This window comes from Idiotropiscis lumnitzeri, chromosome 8, assembly GCF_059441095.1.
Source record: "Idiotropiscis lumnitzeri isolate Australia: NSW breed Sydney's pygmy pipehorse chromosome 8, RoL_Ilum_1.0, whole genome shotgun sequence".
NCBI classification, from domain to species: domain Eukaryota; kingdom Metazoa; phylum Chordata; class Actinopteri; order Syngnathiformes; family Syngnathidae; genus Idiotropiscis; species Idiotropiscis lumnitzeri.
This window is the reverse complement of record NC_142398.1, coordinates 5,099,169-5,117,754: the sequence shown is the minus strand read 5'-3', so window position 1 is coordinate 5,117,754 and position 18,586 is coordinate 5,099,169. Positions and strand designations below refer to the sequence as shown.

Sequence of the window (18,586 nt, the reverse complement as noted above, 5' to 3'; positions counted from 1 at the left end):
GAGTGGCAGTTCAGGCCACACTGAAAAGAAACAAACATGCTACAAGAATTGTTTGAACGGGACTTAAATTGGTTCTCCAAGATTGAAGAGCACCATTTTACGGGAAAAATGTTTTGTGTTTTACACAAAAATCCTGACATAAAAAAAATAGTCATGTGTTTTTTTCTAGATTAAAAATAATATTTTTTTTTAGATTTGTTTTTATTAAGCCAGTCATTATTTTGTTAGAATAATGAGCTTTGTTTTTCTAGAAAAGCTGCAATATCACAAGATCATTTTTTTATTAAAATTTTTTTTGAGGGGTGAGGGGATAATTTAAAAAATAGCAAAAAGTAAAAGCAGATTGAATAAAGTGTCTTCTAGAGCAAAGGGTGTATTTTCTACAATATTTTATTCTGGGGGGCAATAAATATTTCAAATATATATATATATATATATATATATATATATATAAAAACATACATATATGTATAGTATAGTTTAGTATATACATACATATATATAAGTATTTTTGCTAAATAAATTACATTAATATATCATACCCTTTGTTATTCTATTTTAGACGAAATTTGCTAGATAAAAAAATATTATACAGTTGCTTGTTTTCACGAATAATAGAATTTTTTGAGAGAATAATTTTCATCTTTTTTTTTGGTAAATCTCTCCTAAAATATTATTGTCCTCAAAAAACACTTTTTTCCAAGATAAAAACTGGAAAAAATATGAAAATTAAGTTATTTTTAGATTAACAAATTATATTGATTCTATATTGTATCACATTTATCCATTGTTGTCATGGCATTATTATTATCATTATCATTCATAATTTGCTTGATAAAAATGGGCTTTTCCAAAAGAATAGTTGCATTAAAAAATGGTCACATTTGTTTCTAGCTAAAACGGCATAATGTAATGTATTTATGAATATTAGATGCGTTCTTTCTAGAAAAAGTCACAATAACACGAGAATATACTTGAATTTCATGATAAATAAGTTGTATTTTTTTCTTGAAATTATTAAAATATTTTTTTCCAGCAAACCTTTACCTTAACAGTACAAATAACATTTATTTTACATTAAAAAAAATATAATATTTCGAAAATAAAGTGATGAAGTAATTTAGAATTTTGTTGTCAAGCGCTGCAAGGTAAGAGGAAGGAGGGGTTCATGAGATGCACTAGTAGGCAAAAAAAAGGTGTATGGAGAGTGAAGATGAGCAAGAGCATAGTGACAACACAAAAAGGAGAGAAAGGAATTGTGTGTGTGCGTGTGTGTGTGCGTGTAAAGAGTGGAAGACTTTAAAAGGACAGAACAAGACGAGACTGAACGACACTGAAGTCAAACTACGAAACCAGCCGAGGCTTTCGAACAAGTCTGATGATAGTCTCAGAACCACAGCCAGGACTTTCAAAGCCCCTCAAAACTCTCTCCACAAAACCAGAATGCCATCCATGGCCGACTTACTAGACGTCACAAGAAAATTGGAAAAGTGGAGAAGGGAGGATGAAGGGACAGCGTGTGCTAAGATGGAGGGAGGGAGAAGAAACAATGAGGACAGTACAGAAGGTGAGCGAGTGGAGGAATAAGAAAACGACAATGGAGGGATGCTAACAGAAAAAAGTGGAAGTCGCCCAGATTCAGCAAGTTTTCCAGGATTTTGAATATTATCTGAAGTATTGTGTATAGTACAGTGGATAGGAAACATTTCCACATCCCTGTTCAAAAAAACCCCCAAAAAACTGCTGGGACTATAAAACAAAAAAAACAACCGAAAAAAATGTTGGCCAATAAATGGAGCGACCTGCTATTTAGGTCAATATGACCCAACTTAGGGTAGTTTTGTGTCAAAACAAAATAATTTCCAGAAAGTTGCATCAAATTGACCCAAGTTGCATGTTTGTCCAATTGCTGACCAAAATTGGCTATTTTTGATCCAGCAGTTTTAAGAGAGTATTGTGTATAGCAGTACATTTAGTGCCTGTAGGAGTGCATATACGTGTATTGGAGGACAGAAGTCCACATAGTCCAGTCCATACACAAAAAAAAGTGTGGGGTTGTTTTTCTAACCCACTCGTTTAGTAACTCTGGATTTTGGGTTACTTTTACACTATTACTTTGATCCAGCATTTTAGATTCGATTGGATATGGGCCGGTCAACATTTTGGACAGTTTTGTGTACTTAAGTTGAAGTCAATTTAATGTAACATTCTTGGAAAATGGCGGCTGGATTCCTCAATGGGTAACACACTGTTGACTTTTGGATTTGGCTTGAACGGGCCAAGGTCAGCAGTAATTTAGTGTAGCAATAGGAAGAAGCATCACGCGCGTGACTTGGTGTGGGGCAAAGTTGCTTCTTCTTCATCTTTCTTCAAAAATATTGGCAATAAAATGAGCTTTATCACCAAAGCTGATAGAGATAGAATGGGAAGTAACCCATTGCTTGGTTTTTACTGCTTGTTGGATCAAAATCTTGACCTAAGCTCATGGGTCAAATCCTCAGCCCAATGCGCTGGGTGGCTAACTCAGCTCTTGGTTCGCCATTTGACCCAATTTGGGATACTTTCAACTGAGCAGTCTTAAGAGAGTAGAACATGTACAGTATATCAGTATGAACAGTAGCGAGTATTGTATTGTATGTATTGTAAGTAATATTTACAATAGTCTGTATTGTAGTCAGTATAGTAGAATCTGGATGCCACGGATATAAAAAAAAAAAAAAAAAAGAGAGTGAATAAGACAAAAAGACAGCGAGTATAGAAAAGATTATGAAAGGAGGATAAATGTACACCCAGATGGTCCGAGGCACAAACTCTCAGCTTTCCTCAAGCTTGTTAAAATCAAGAAAACAACCAAAACCAGAATGTCTTATTTCCTTGGGTCAGCTCTGTGGGTGTGTGTGTGTGTGTGTGTGCGTGTTTTAGCATCATCCACAGGAACCAGAGAGCCAGAGGGCCGAAGCCAGGCGCCCTTTGCCGCTCCTTCTGTACCCGCATCGTCAGCATGGAGTGTTGTTGTCGTGGAAACTTGAAATTGTTGCTTGTCAATCAATCGTACGTGTGTGTGTGTGTGTGTGAGTGTGCGTGCGTGTCTGGTTGTGTTTGCGTCCGTGCAGGTTGCAGATGGACAGGCAAAGCTCCCCTTCTCCGTTCCCTCGCTCCTGCGGCTTGACTGAAAGGCTGGCAGGTGGAAAAAAAATAACCCAAACAAAGTACGGAACCCCGGACATAACACGGCGAAGAAAAAAAAAAATCAATTGTGGTCATGAATGAGGAATCACGTGTGCATGAAATACAAATCTGTGGCCAGAAAGTAGTGTTAATATGAGCACAAAATTCCAAATGTAAATAGAAACGCCAGAGTAGAGAATATTGGTTACTCCGATTTCTTCTATCCAGCCAGGATGGGCTCCATTTGCTTACGCTGACGTCCAAGTTGTTCATGCGAGTGAAAAGAAGCCTACAAATTAGTATTTTTGTGCGCACGTTTTACCAATTCGATGGCCACAAATGAACATTTTGTAGGTATAATGGGCGCAGAAAATGCTAATTTGTGGCCACAATAGGATAATTACAACAGAGTGCCAAAGGCAAGATGAGAAAAAAGAAAACAAAAAAGGTCAACTACAATTCCCAGACCTTGTTTTTTTGGGGGTTTTTTTTGTTTTTTTTTGTGTGTGGCTGTACAGGAATACCGACATAAATACATCTAAAATAAAAGTAAATTTATGATGTTTTAGTCTTCTAAACATTAGTCATTTAAGTTAATTGTTGTATTTTCAAAAGCAATCTTGTTTTTAGTGTTTCTTTTTAGAATTCCAGTTTTAATTATTTTGTTAATGTCCTCTAACAATAACAACCTCGCTGAGATACATGTGGGGAGGACCAAAGTTTAGCCTGGGTTGTTAGTGCAAGTTCACAGATTTTATATTTACAGTCAAATCATTTGTAAGCCATATATTGTTAAAGGGTAATGTTGTAAGATAAATTTGAAATGATATAGAGCATTTAACTGTTTTGGGATCTTCGTTTAAACTATTAATGTTGGCAATTATGACAATTTTTGAGGGGGTGTCAATTATTCGTCATATATGTCAATTATATATTTTTTTCTTTGCTATTTGAGGTGGAGCTAGATGCCATTTCGATAGGCATAGCTCGCAATATTTACACTGTTTAAATGGTGCACCAATCCCCATATGCTGGAAAATGATATCATGGACCTGCAAACTATGTCTTACTAAGCACGAGAGATTAATATGGCTCATTTGTACTTTGTGCGCATATTACACCTAATTCGTAGACATAAATGTACATTTTGTGGCCACAAATGAGCATTTTGAGCGCATGTTACACCTAATTCATGGCCCCAGTTTACCATTTTGTGGGCACATATTAGCATTTTATGTGCATGTGATCTATATTCTGCCCACAATTAAAATGTTCCCATCCATGTCATGTCTGGGGCCCCGTATAAAAGTAAAATAAAATATTTCCAAGGAGTCCACCGTCACACATCACTGCAACCACAGAAGCCGCGGCCGGCGCCCTCCGATCCCACGGCAACAGAGGACAGCGCGCACCACCATCATCACCACCACCACCACAACCACTAACCACAGAGGGAGGACAGGAAGTGGAAGGACGTAAGGGAGGGACAAAGGGGGAGTCTACCTTATAGGCGACCCGGGCGGGACACCTCTTCCCGAGGCCTAGCGGCGGACACATGTGTCTTAGCATCTGATACATGTCTGTGTAAGTGATCCGGCCGCTACACACACACACACACACACATGCGCACACGCACACGCACGTGCATACAATCACCCCGACAGACAAGAACAAACGATGCCAGAGGGGGTAAATCAAAAGGGTGAGGGGTGTGACAAAGAGGTGAGGAAGAACGCAAAGAAAAGGACACAAGGGAAGGAAAGAGGGAAACAAACACACACAAAGGTTATTGTTGTTGTTTGTCGCCGTGGTGATGAGCGTGTGGTTGGTTGCTATGGCGAGAGGAAGAGGATGAGAGGAGGGAAAAAGAGGAGGAAGAGTTTGTCGGGAAGGGCATCAGGAGTCGTGTCTTTTAAGGCTCTGTTGCCACGCTTGGATAGAAGTGAATCTCACTACACGCACGCACACATGCGCGCTAACGCACACGCGTTCCCTGTTTACAGTGACACAAACAGAGCGGGTGTGTTGGCCATATATGTTTTGTGTTTTTTTTAAGTTTAGGTCCGCTACTTGCTCCTTGTCAGCGTGCTAATGCTAACACTACGGGTTTGTCTCCTTTGGATCAATCTGCTGAGAATTTCGGTGTAAGTCTATAAAAGTAGCTTGTGTAACAGTTCAATGTTTGTATAGTACTGATAATAGCAGCTACACTGTAGTGGTACACGTAGTAGTGGGTGCAGTTGTATGAATAGCAGTCGTAAATATCAAAATACAAAGTACTTATAGTTTGTATTTGTGGAAGTGTGCATCATGTATAACAGTGCATATCGTACTTATAGCAGCACGATGAATAACGTGTAGTAGCACATGATATATGCAGATACATATGCGTGTAGTGTGTATAAACGTGCATATAGTTGTACATCTAGTATTATGTACAGTATAATAGTGCAGAGTACATATAGCAATATATGCAGTAGCACATATTGTAGTAAAAATAGCACATACAGTAGTGTGTATCTAATTATTTTTTAATGGCAGGGTGTAGAGTGATGTGGAGCAGTACGTAGTATGTTATTCTGTATAGTATTGCATAGTGTTAGTATAGTATAGCAATATAGCAATACATATAGTATTCACAATAATGTGTATAGTACTGTACAGCTAGTAATACACATCATAGTAGATTTTGCCATATCGTTCGTGATATGTTCATTAGTTTGTATTGCACATGAAATACACATTTCAGTACATATTGCATATTAGTACATATATTATATAGATAAGTGGTATATGTCTAGTATTACATTTAGTAATAGAAGTAAGAATAGCAGAATATGTAGTATTATATGCATAAAGGAGTGCATATCTAGGCGTAGGTGCAGTAGAATTAGAAATCCCTTTATATGTATCATAGCCCGTAGAGCCGTATGTGCATATAGTTGGCAGTACGAATATGCAGTGCGTACAGAAGTACGTTTAGTATGTGTGCATTTTTTATTTGATGTATTTTCATTTTTTTTCTTTTACAATGTTAATGTAGCACTGCCAATGCGGGGCAAGTAACAGACCCATTGCAGGATTAGGCATCAGAAATCTGCTAACCGCTAACTCGGCTAAGCACCCCACCCTCTTTGCGTACGTCTCTATGCTAAACAAACAAAATGAATGAAAGATGCATGTCACACCACCCCTCAGCCCCAAATGTCTCCTAACCAGGCAAAAATCAGACAGCAAGCAAGAAATAAAAATAAACTAAATGACATTTTTAGGTTCGTTACATGTGTTCAAACATCACCACCCGCCCCCTGACAACAGCGAGTGCAGTGCACCACCGCATGCTTGAGTGTGTCAACAAGTGACCTCCCCACAGACCCCCACCCCCTGAAAAACCACAAGTAGATGGTGAGATGGCGTGAAAACAAGTGAGTGAAAAAGAAAATAATCCATCATTCATTCCAGTCTATTAAAAAAAAAAAAAGGCGAGCAGGTTGCGTTTCTTATAAGTTGCTTTTATGGGGAAGGGGGCGAGGTCCAAACCTTGCAGGCCACCCTATGCGGGCATTTCTTGCCAAGGCCCAGGGGAGGGGAGATAACTCGCAATAAACTGTACATATCCTTATAATGTATGCGCCCGCTGCAAGAAAGATACAAGGGAGGGAGGTTAGGTGCACATCACACAACTCACGTCACAAGAGAAAAAGAGTCCAGAAGAGGAAGAAAGAGCATTCATTCACACGCCCAAAACAGGTATGTAAGATCAATGCCTTCCTCACACACAACAGGAAGAGGGCAAAGGGGGAAGGGGGGGGGCACATTCATTTCAGGTGGCAAAGTAAACATGGAACAAGAAGAGATCCTGCAGTGCCGAGGAGGAAGGAAAAGGTTATTTATCAAAAAGTGTCGAGAGAATGTGGCTAATGCTAGAGGCTAACTGCTAACTGAATGACTTACCTGTGGAGGGCGCAACTGAGCCACATGTGCTCATTTTGGATCTGTTCTGGCTCATTAAACGATACTTAAGAGTATCAAAACACGTAACGAAGCGGCGAGAGATGCAGTCTCAAGATCTTCATGTCGATGCCTCAAAAACTCAACAAACATGAAAACTTTACTTTTATTATCCGCGACATATTCAGAGAGGCTGAAAAAACGTACGGTACTTGAAAACAAACCAGATTGATGCCGGTTCTTGGATAGGATTAAACAGCCTGTTCACATAGTATTTTAATACCCGCAAAAAATCCCTAATAACTAGCAAGATACTTGTATTATTGAGAACAAAGCCAGAGATATTGAAAAAAATCTAATGAAAAATAGCTCAGATTAATTCCAGCTCATCATAAGGCTTAAAGGCCCGTCCGCATAGTCGTTTAAAACAAGGGCCTAGTTAATCTGCCAATATCATCCCCTTCTCAAATTGACAATATCAGATGACTATGGGGCAAATATAATATAATTTTTTACACATTACAGCAAATCAAGATGTCTTTTTTAGTAAATCGGCAATTTTTCTTTTTTGTCAGTTTTGGCTTATTTTGACCTTTGGTGTAAAGTTGAATTCTAAAGGACAAATTATTTTAAGCATTAAGGGACCAAAAAGAAGCTATTTCATTCATTATCATATTACCAAGAAGCAAACAAGTATATTTAATTTATCTGCAACATATTTAAAAAATTTAATTTCAAAAACAACCCAGAGCACGGTCCTGTTAAAAAAAAAAAAAAAAAAAAAATCAAAAGGCACTTGCAAAGTTGGGGAGAAACAAAAAACAAAAATAACCGAGACAGATTTGGGATAAAAGCTGTAGTCGTTTCAGTTATTCAAATCATAAAGAAGAAAACTAACAGGCAAATGTAATGTTATGGTAACGTGTTATGCTCCAATCCCGAGGGCTAATTCCAATTTAGATGCTAGCAAACTAAGCTAACACGACTAGCAAGCTACATTCTTCCGGTTGCAACATTTGCATACGCAGCCTATTACATTCTGCCAACAGTGTGCTAATCTTTATGCTAGGTTAGTTTAGCATCTTGATTTGTTTCGCACCATCGGTGTGTATCAACTGCTTCACTCACCAGGCGGCGGGGTCGTACTCGGCCCAAATCCTTACGTACTCATCCAGGTGGTGCGGCCCCAGAATGGACGAGTCTCTGGTCAAGTACTCAAAGTTGTCCATGATGACAGCCACGAACAGATTGAGCATCTGCGCACACAAAATACGGTCAATAACGTAAAGTGGTCTGGAGAAATCTATAACGTGTGTGTTTAGTTTCGCTGGTCCAAATGTTTGACTTAAACTTCCCGACGTCAGGAAGTAAGGCTTTTTTTCCTCAATAATCTGATTGCTACTTCATTTTTCTTTTTTTTTTATTCTACTTCAATTACAGTTGTTTACTTACTAAAGACTTTGACTTGCAGTCTTTTGAGCGTTCAAAACGACAGCTTGACAAACATCGACCAAATAAGCGTGACGTAAACACAAGTAAGTAAATCAGAAATCAGGTGACAACAATAATGTTAAGCATATTTGTGATTTAATAACGTCAACTTTTCATGTTTCATGAAACAATCAGAGCTGGGCACTTGACCCTTTTTTGACGGTCAGTCCCTCGCCCTGCCGCCGCTATTTCTGTACCCAACTGGCCTCGACTTTCCGGCCTTATTCATAAAAATTGTCGGACCCCGACCCCGTCTCTAATGAAATTGTTTACGTCAGTTACTTCCACAATTGGCTGCAATTCGCCACAGGGCCCGTAAAGAGAGCTGAGGAGCCATCAACAGACAAGACACTGCTCACGTTTACTGGTTGCGCTGCTCTTGTCATAGCAAAACAGACTCACAGTAGACAACAAACGAGCTAAGTTTGGCTCACCTCCACATTCGAAACAGTTTCAAGCTTTACTTAGATTTAGTTACAATCGTTTTGTACAGTCTTGGACACTTTTATACTATATTGGGTGCTTTTAGGCCACAATAAAGTATGTTGACGTAACAATAAGGGCGTTAAATCTAGGTTTCACTTTATTCATCAAAAAGAAAGCCTACTGACTGAATGAAATGAAGCCGCAGCTTTTTTTTTGTATTTTTTCTTTTTTTTGTATGGCAATTTGCACCCTTAGCGATTTGAAATGTGCATTACAATGTGGAAGTGAATTGGATTCATTGTTCAGCCTTACGAGGAAGCCTGACAAGCGGGTGATTTAGTGTGATGTGCTCACCAGAAAGGAACAGAGGAAGATGAAAGAGACAAAGTAGGTGTAAGCGAAGGTGCTGCCGCATTCAGGTTCTGTGTTGCCCGAAGCCGGGTCGCACTCTTTGCCACCAAGACATGACAACATGATTTCGTGCCAGGCCTCGCCCGTGGCGCTCCTGCATGAGCACACACCCACACAAGATTGAATAATGCCGTGAAGCTAATCATCGCACGGCAAATTAGCGCAGAAAACATCACCTGAAAAGCAGCATGAGGGCCATGACGAAGGTCCTGAAGTTGTTGTGATGATTGATGGCATTATCGCCCTCCTCCTCCAGTGCGAGGTTGCCAAACAACTAAATGCACATGCACAAGTTGTCATGAAGAGCTTTTGGTTAGCTTTAGCCTCACTAGCGCAATAAAAACTCTTGTCAGGATTATACAGTACATTTGGGCTTAGCCAGAAAATGGACAGTTCAAATGATGTTGTCACTTTGTTTTGATTTACTGAACTTACTGAAAGCAATATAATATAAAAACTATATATTTTTAAATTAACTGTATAGCTAGTACAAAAAAATAAAAGAATATAAAATTCTAATAAAATATAATAACTTAAATTAACATAAATTCTCATGTTCCCTGTTTTAACATAAATAATAACAACAATGATTGTTTGATAATAATTATTTGTCATACGTTTTAATAACAATGAAATTGTTAGTACAGTGTTGAAAAATAGGTAGCGGTTCAATAATTAATAAACAACTACTCGATTATCAATTGATTATTTTTGGTGATTGATAACCTGTTCAGATGGCTTTTTCCAACTTAAAATTGTCCAAATACTCAAAATTTCAGCTTTTCAACAGGAAATATTATTCAATTTCTGTCGTCCTTCGTGAAAGCCGACAAATTATCTCTATGTTGGATCAAAATAAAACATTTAGTTTTTACTTTGGAAAACAATGATCAACAGTTTTGCCCTTTTTCTGATCTATATTCATCATAGCTATGTCCCATGGAGCAAAACAGATGCATCCTCTTTAAGACCACTTTTGTCCTGTCTAAAAGAAATCAAATCCTGAATGTCGCTTAATTTTTTGGAATTTCAACAAAAAGAAGAGTAGTTACTGTATGGTGGTCAGTCCCAGTGACCTTTCTACTTTCAACCCTGTTGACCTTGGCTCCCCTGGCATCTAATCTGTAACCAACAGTCTTGGACTTTGGGTTTAAATCGTCAGCAATTTCAAATTGGATCGGCAAATCATTGCTGTCGTTCCATCCAACTTCTTTCATCTAAGGTAGATTACTAAGGTGAAGCGACAGTCCTCCCTCAAGAGACTCCATCTGCTCGCCTTCCAACTGGAGCTCATTTGAAGACATATTTTTATTCCCTGACTTTCGATGCAACTTGAGTCTGATGACTGTTCCGCTGTTTTCTGGTGTCGATTGTGTTTGTATGATTAAATATGTATTTTAATTTACTCTTTTCACTTTCTCTGGTATTGAATTATTGCTATTTTGTCTTTTACTTTGTGTAAAGTGCTGATACAGCTGCAACTGTTATAAAATGCGCAACACAAATAAAGTTGTATTGTATTGTTACAGAACAAAACACTAAATGAATCATAATTAAAATTTTTTTGAGCATTTTCTACATTGTCAATTTGAAATAAAGTCCTGTTTTTGTATAGGTGGATGGAAATTAAAATGTGTTTTTATCCGATTTATTGATTAATCGAAAAAATAATTGACAGATTGACTATAAAAATAATAAAGGTAATTGAAAATCCCGACTCCTATCCGATCCAAAAGGTGTTTATCTGCTCACCTGCATGCCAATTATGGCATAGATGAAGAACAGCATGGCGATGAGCAGGCACACGTACGGCAAAGCCTGCGAGAAGATTCCCACGTGTCGGTCACAAGCGGCCAACGGCTCACCATTGCTCGTCATGTCACTTGCTTACCTTGAACGACTGCACGAAGGTCCACAGCAAGATGCGAATGGTCTCACCTTGGCGCAGCAGCTTGATGAGGCGAGCGGCGCGGAACAAGCGCAGAACGCTCAAGTTGATGAAATTGTTCTAAAAGAAGATGAAGAACAACGCTTGTCAGCGCACAAACACACGTGACGATCAACAAACTTAAAACTGAAAGTCGGAGGGGAGGTGGGGAACAGAGCAGAGACAGCCAGAGAGGACGCGAGGGAGGGTGAAGAAAGGGAAATCTGAGAAGTCAAAAGAGAGGACAGAAGAAACAAGAGAAACAAAATAAAAGTCATCATCCAATCTGGTACAGCAGATTTTTTTTTTCCAAGGGATACAGGGAAAAGAACCAAATGCACTGATCTCGGTGGGACAAGCAGGCCACACAAGATGGAGGCAAGGTGGAGAGGGGGGGGTCATCTATAGACGGCACCCGCGCCCATCGGCAAGATGCCACGGCAGCGCGTCGTGATCTGAATATGTTGTTTTGACATACGAGTAACAAGTTTTTCAAGCTTGTTATTTCCACCCCTAGTTGAAGTTTACCATCAAACTGAACATAAAACTAAATGTTTTGTATTTAAAACAACCAAACTAATTTGGCAACAAGAACACCAAGAAACTAGCAATAACAGTTTACAGGTAAAAAATTAAAAAAAAAACAAGAAACAATTGAGACTTTTTTTTTTTTTTTTACATTTTTCAGTGTCGCTAGTACACATTTTGGAATTGACAAAAAAGTCATCTTGAATATTGCTGGAGAAATTAGCAAGGTACGGCTAAAATTCGGTGTATTTGCAACGCTGGCATATTTAATCATTTTAACCCCTCCAAAACTCGACATTGAATTTACCGTGACGTCTATAGATGACAGCGGCAAGGAGGTCAGCCTGCTCTGCACACCAAACATCAGACACATACAAATACACAAACACGTGCACACACGAAGGCCGAGTCAAAATCGATGGACCGCATGTATTGTATATATCCATCCATCCATTATCTGAGCCGCTTATCTCCACGAAAGTCTCGGCCGTGCTGCAGCCTATCCCAGCTGTCTTCGGGCAGTCGGCAGGGTACATATTTATGTATTATTTTATTTCATTCGTCACAATAATTCAATACAGATATTATTTTATTTAAGAAAAAAAGATCAATTTGAAGGGAAAAACAGCTAAATTAAGTCACATAAAAAAAGAATTGATTCTCATTTTGAATTATATCATTGACATCAACTCAATTGTAATTAACCGATGATTAAATGATATAAAATACAAAATGCTTATTCTAATAATAAAATAACACTTTGTTCACGTTTTAATTTCATTATTCAGATCAATTTAATTGCAATGACTGAAGCAAGTATTTAATACATACCAAATATATATTTAAATTATTTTATACGACCCCAAAACTGCTGAATTAATTCAACAAACATTTTTGAACTCTTAGTAACGGCAGCCACATTTTACAACAGTAATGACATTCATTAACAGAAGGATAATATTTCATCCCGAGTGCGCAATTATTTCGACTGGGTATCGTCCAATCAGATTGCGCTGATGTCATTGTCAATGCTGCTCACAGTCAGCAGGGGGCACCTTTGTCCTTTTCCTTTGCCGCTTTCAGCATTCACCGTGATAATAAGCCGAGAGATCAAGACAGTAAGAAGCAAATTCTGATTATTATTGCTCTGCTCTCATGTGTGGTCTAACAGGCAAGGCCAGGAGAAGGAAGAGGAGTAGCGAGCAGCCTTCACCGGAAGCCCCATGCAGGATTTTGGATTCAAGCATTCCAAAAAGATGCTAGCTGCTATCCATGCTAAGCAAAGATGACTTTGATTGCTTTTGTGATCAAAAATATGTGGCAAGACTTTTGGGAGCAACCCACTTTTTTGTTTTTTGTCGTTTGAAACTTTTGCTTTTCCTTTGCCACTTTTTTTCTTTCTAATATTATGAATTTGAGATTTCCTATTTATTAACTCAAGACTATTGTTTTTCTCCAAATTTGCAACTTTTTTTCATTTGTCGTAGAAGTAGGACTTTTTTCATCACTTTTGTAGTTTGTGACCCTTTCTACTAATTTTCAACTCTTAATTTCCTATATGGTTCGTACAAGACCTTTTACGTAGTACGCTGAGTTTTTCATGCAATGTTCAACTTTTTCGCATAATGTGACATTTCTAACTTAATTCTCGTAATATTTTAACTTCAAAATTTGCAACTTTTTCCTCACAATACGATGATTTTTTAATTTGAAATTTGTCATAGCTTTATGACATTTTTTGGCGTAATATTCAATGTTTATTCTCATAATGTGACTTTTTCCACCTCGTAATATAGCAAACATTTTCTGTAAAATTCAGATTTTTTCTTAAAATATAATAACAGTTAATTTTCTGATTTCAATTCCGTAAAAGTAGGGCAGTTTTCTCTTCATTTTTATCCTTGCAAAATTCTAGCAGAAGCAAGACTTATATTGTGTTATATAAAAAAATATTTTCATAATATCTTCTTGTGATATTTATACATGTATATTTTTTTAACTTGAATTCTACTTAATCATTTCATTAAATTCATCCCTCCCATGAATTTCGATACAAAACACCAAATATTCTTTGATAATTCTAACAATGACTATTTTTATGTAATATTCGGCAGTTTCATCCAGGGAGGCATGCAGCGGGTTCAAAGGTTACAAGGCTGGGGACAGGGAGGCTTGGTTGTGCAATCGGCAGGGGGGCAGGGAGGGGGCGGGACCTTTGGTAACAGGACCAATGAGGATGCAGAGGAAGCTTTGAGAGATAAATTACAAACCAACCAGAGTCTACATGTGCGATGATGTCGAGGGATGAATGGGAAGGAAGTCGGAGGGGGGGAAATATATATTTATACAAGGTGATAGATATATATATTTATTGTATGTCGTGAAAGGGGCATGGGCACATTACAAACATGACATCATCATTTCATCATCATCCTCCTCATCACCAGCAACACAGATGAAGGACAACACGATGAAGGGTTTCATAGTGCATTTTTTGAGGGGATTGGATGGATTATTGTTTTATCAGAGAAGTTAAAGAAAGCGTGGAAAGACGTGAAGAAGGAGAAGAAGAAGAGCGAGTCATTATAAGGCTCATAAAGGTCACCATGGCAAACAAATCAAGAGCGATTTCAAGGTCCTCTCGAGTCACGGACAGGAAGTTGACACACTAGTCTGTTAGCTTAGCAATAGCGTCATGAGAATTAGCGTCGTCTGAGTCAGTCACAATACTGCTTTCGCAACTTTATTTTCGGGGATAACATGAATTTTTTTTTCTTCATAAATCGGAAGAAAAGACTGAGAGCGCTATGAGAGAATACAAAATTCAGTCTTTTTGTAATATTAGGACTTTCTCGTCAACCTTTATTTTCGCAAAATTAATACTTTTTCAAATGGAATTATATCAGTAGTCTTTTACAAGCATGACTAGAGTTACATAATAATATAAGATCAACATAACATCTAACGAAAACATTTGAATTGGAAAATTGGTTTTGATTTGGCAAGCAGAACTTAATCATTACATTTTAAAATCTTTGCAGCCTTGAATCACATCACACCCCAATCAAGATACATTTCGAATCATCTTTTATGAGAGATGAACACCAAATAATATGGTTTGACGCTGCTGATGAGTTGTTTCTTTGAATTTAAGACACTTGGATAGTTTGGGCTTTGGAGAGCTTTGACATGTTGTTGCATACTACATTCGTAACCCAAGTGAATCGAACCAAATGAAACTTTCATTTCAAAATGTTTCCATCATTGAATTGTTTCATCGCAGATTTATCGAGAATCGCATCGACTTGCTTGTGTGGAGCGATACACAACGTCAATATACACATTGTTTTTTTTTTCTTAAAAAATTAATTCATTCTCTCGCACATTCTAAAAACAGTTTGGTCAAAAATTACGCAACCCATTTTGGGTAAAAAAAATTGACCAATCCACTACTTGGAGTAAATTTGACCCAATTTTCTGGTCGTTTGGCACAAAACAACCCCCAAAATTGGATCGTTTTGTACAAAATAACCTGAAATTTGGGTCAGATTGATCCAAGTAGGGGATCGGTCCATTTTTTTTTTTTTACCAAAATTGGGTTATTTTATTACAATAATAGCTTTTATTATCCCGTGAAAACAGCTTAATATTCCAACATTTTCTGCGTACGTCATATTATGTGTTAATGTATATTAATGGTTTGTTTGGCAGCCATTGGTGTGTTTGTTGCTAGCAACAATGCTAGATTAACAACTGCTAAGAGCGGACACCAGAGAAGGACTCAAAACAACACAGACATTAATCATAGGAAATATCGCCACTTCTGTATTAACTTCACGGACAAACATTCCAATACTTAAACAACAACACAATGATGGCATGGTTGTGGCTTTTCCACACTTTACGGCCACTTACCCCTAATTTCGTCACCAAAATGTCCGTGATGCTTCCCAGCACGGAGACAAAGTCAAAAATGTTCCAGGCGTCTCTGAAGAAATTCTGTTTTGGACAAAGGAGGAAGTTTTAGCATTGTCAAAAGACTCCTGTTGCCATGGAAACAAGGAAAGGAAGGAGGAGGACAGTTGGCGTGCACACCTCGGGGTTTTTCGGGGACATGGAGAACACGCTCCAAATCTGTCTACCAAAATAAACCTGCCTCATGAATCAATGATGAGCGCCTCGATGTGAGCGTGTGTCTGTGTGTGTGTGTTGGCACACATGGGTGTGTGTATGTGTGTGTTCACCAGAGGGCCGAAAGCGATGAGCTTCAGAATGGACTCCAGGAAGAAGAAAGTGGTGAAGACGATGTTGAGGTTCTGCAGGACATCGTCGTACGTTTCCGAGGCGCCGTCAAACTGCACACGCAGGGTCGCAGATTAGCCTAGCATAGCTTATTAGCGCCACAAAGTACATTTAAGTTAACTCAATAAGCAGCAGTTTGGCAGATATGAAGGAGAAAGGAATGGAAATATCAATCCAATCCAACCTTTAACCTAAAATTAACAAAAATCTTTGGAATTCAGGTTTTACAGGAGAAAAACTAGCACTCTGTAATATTTTACTTTATAAAAACATATATTGTGACATAAAGACAAACAGATGGGTTATACTGTTCAATGAGACATCTCAACTGTTCTCAATACAAAAGTACGGCACTAATGTAAGTTGTTCTTCGCGGAGCATGAAGAATAGTTCTAGCACGGCAAGATAGACATCTTTTAGCATTAGCATTAAGCTAGTGGACTGAAAGGGAAGGCTTTGTGGTCGTTTCAATCACACAATTTGTAATTCTTTGCGTTTTCTGCCTAGTTTGACAGAATACTTCAACTGGGGGAGGCAATGAACATCTTGAAGCCTCGCTTTTGAAGAATTACACTGCTTGACTTGGGTCATTCACTACACACGAAAGTATCAGTACACCTAATTGAGTACACATTTTGGCGAGACTACTAACCCCTGTTTCGTTTTAGGGTAAGATTATTGCATTTTGGATTAGGACTTTTCAGCATTTTCAACATGTAAAGCCTGCAATTTGCAGAAAAAAATGCTTAATTTCTGCCAGTAGAGACAGGAAATGCGATCAAGCCATGTTTTCATTATCGTTGTAATAGGATTCATGATTTACTGAACACTTGTTTGGTTCAATTTTATGACGTTTTGGAAGTCCATCCATCCATCATCTGAGCCGCTTCTCCTCAAAAGGGTCGCGGGCGTGCTGGAACCTTCCCAGTTGTCTTCGGGCAGTGGACGAAGTACACCCTAGACTAGTTGCCAGCCAATCACAGCATTTTGGTAGTTTCAAGTTAAATAATTCCATGTTAAATTGCATTATTGAGGAGGGAAAAAATGCAATTAAGTTATTTTTAATTTGCCTGTATGTTATCAGACGCCCAACCTAAACCCAAAAGAATTATTGAAATAAATGATCTCATTTTAAACCACAATCGCAGTATTGAGGAGAAAATAAATGCAATCAGAGGTCGTGGGTTCGATTCCGGCTCCGGCCTTCCTGTGTTGAGTTTGAATGTTCTCCCCGTGCCTGCGTGGGTTTTCTCTGGGTACTCCGGTTTCCTCCCACAATCCAAAAACATGCATGGCAGGTTGATCGAACACTCTAAATTGTTCCTAGGTATGAGTGTGAGCGTAGATGGTTGTTCATCTATGTGTGTCCTGCGATTGGCTGGCAACCAGTTCAGGGTGTACCCCGCCTACTGCCTGAAGATAGCTGGGATAGGCTCCAGCACCCCCCGCGACCCTCATGAGGAGAAGCGGTACAGATAATGGATGGATGGATAGTTTTCGCAATCATGGTTAATTAAGACCTTTTTTTTTTATATTAGAAATATATTACTTTTGTCTGTTTGAAAAAAAATATGTGGGAAGAGGACCTTGAAACAAATGTATTGCAATTTAAATGTTGCAATATAATGCAAGATTATTTTTCAGAATCGTGGTTAATTTGCCATTATTTTATGTGTAGCATAACCTGTAACACGTATGTATCATAAATATATGAGTTTTTGTAATGGAGATGATTTCTTTTTTTTTGCTTATATATGTGAATAAAATCACATGTGAAGCGGACCTTGAAAAATAATTGCTTTGAAATTGCAATTGCAATATTGTAGGGAAAACAATTGCAATTAGATGATCTTTCAAAATCCTTCAACCCCAATTAGGAAGAAGCTTTTCGCATGACTGGGAGGACTGACCTTCATCATGAGGACGATGGTGTTGAGCGCAATGAGAGCCATGATGCTGTACTCGAAGGGGGTGGACACCACAAACTGCCACATGCGATACTGGAAGCTGAGCTTGTTCTTGGGCATGTGGCGCGTCAGGGGCTTGGCGTTGATGGCGAAATCGATACAGGCCCTCTGGAGGGAAAAACAAGCGTGAAGCTCGCCATGCGTGATGCAACGCACGCGCGCCGATTCCTCATCCTCACCTCGTTCTTCTCTAAACTGTAGTCCTCCATCATCTTATCACCTTGCTCCTGGAACGTGATGATGATGAGAGCCACGAAGATGTTGACGAAGAAGAAGGGGAAGACAACGAAGTACACCACGTAAAATATGGACATCTCCATCCGGTAACCTGGACTGGGGCCCTGGTTCTCATAAGTGGAGTCCACGGAGGCCTTTAAAACCCTGCACGCAGACCAAGATGCGTATTCACATTGAA

General features: G+C 38.6%; 1 protein-coding gene across 14 annotated transcripts in view; it reads right to left on the bottom strand.

The window, feature by feature from the left end:
• Nucleotides 1-18,586, bottom strand: part of cacna1ab (calcium voltage-gated channel subunit alpha1 Ab) — a 106,318-nt gene that overhangs the window by 29,429 nt on the left and 58,303 nt on the right. For 12 of the 14 annotated variants that reach the window (XM_088302221.1, XM_088302228.1, XM_088302233.1 and 9 more), the window contains exons 29-38: nucleotides 18,351-18,552; nucleotides 18,115-18,279; nucleotides 16,147-16,257; nucleotides 15,818-15,901; nucleotides 11,339-11,455; nucleotides 11,200-11,265; nucleotides 9,624-9,721; nucleotides 9,391-9,541; nucleotides 8,248-8,375; nucleotides 6,709-6,805 (exon numbers count right to left, since the gene is read on the bottom strand). In XM_088302221.1, coding sequence (XP_088158347.1) covers nucleotides 6,709-6,805; nucleotides 8,248-8,375; nucleotides 9,391-9,541; nucleotides 9,624-9,721; nucleotides 11,200-11,265; nucleotides 11,339-11,455; nucleotides 15,818-15,901; nucleotides 16,147-16,257; nucleotides 18,115-18,279; nucleotides 18,351-18,552 — 1,219 coding nt within the window. Of the gene's footprint in view, nucleotides 1-4,671; nucleotides 4,769-6,708; nucleotides 6,806-8,247; nucleotides 8,376-9,390; nucleotides 9,542-9,623; nucleotides 9,722-11,199; nucleotides 11,266-11,338; nucleotides 11,456-15,817; nucleotides 15,902-16,146; nucleotides 16,258-18,114; nucleotides 18,280-18,350; nucleotides 18,553-18,586 lie in introns of all 14 variants that reach the window. The other 2 variants (XM_088302222.1, XM_088302226.1) reach the window with 1 other exon arrangement.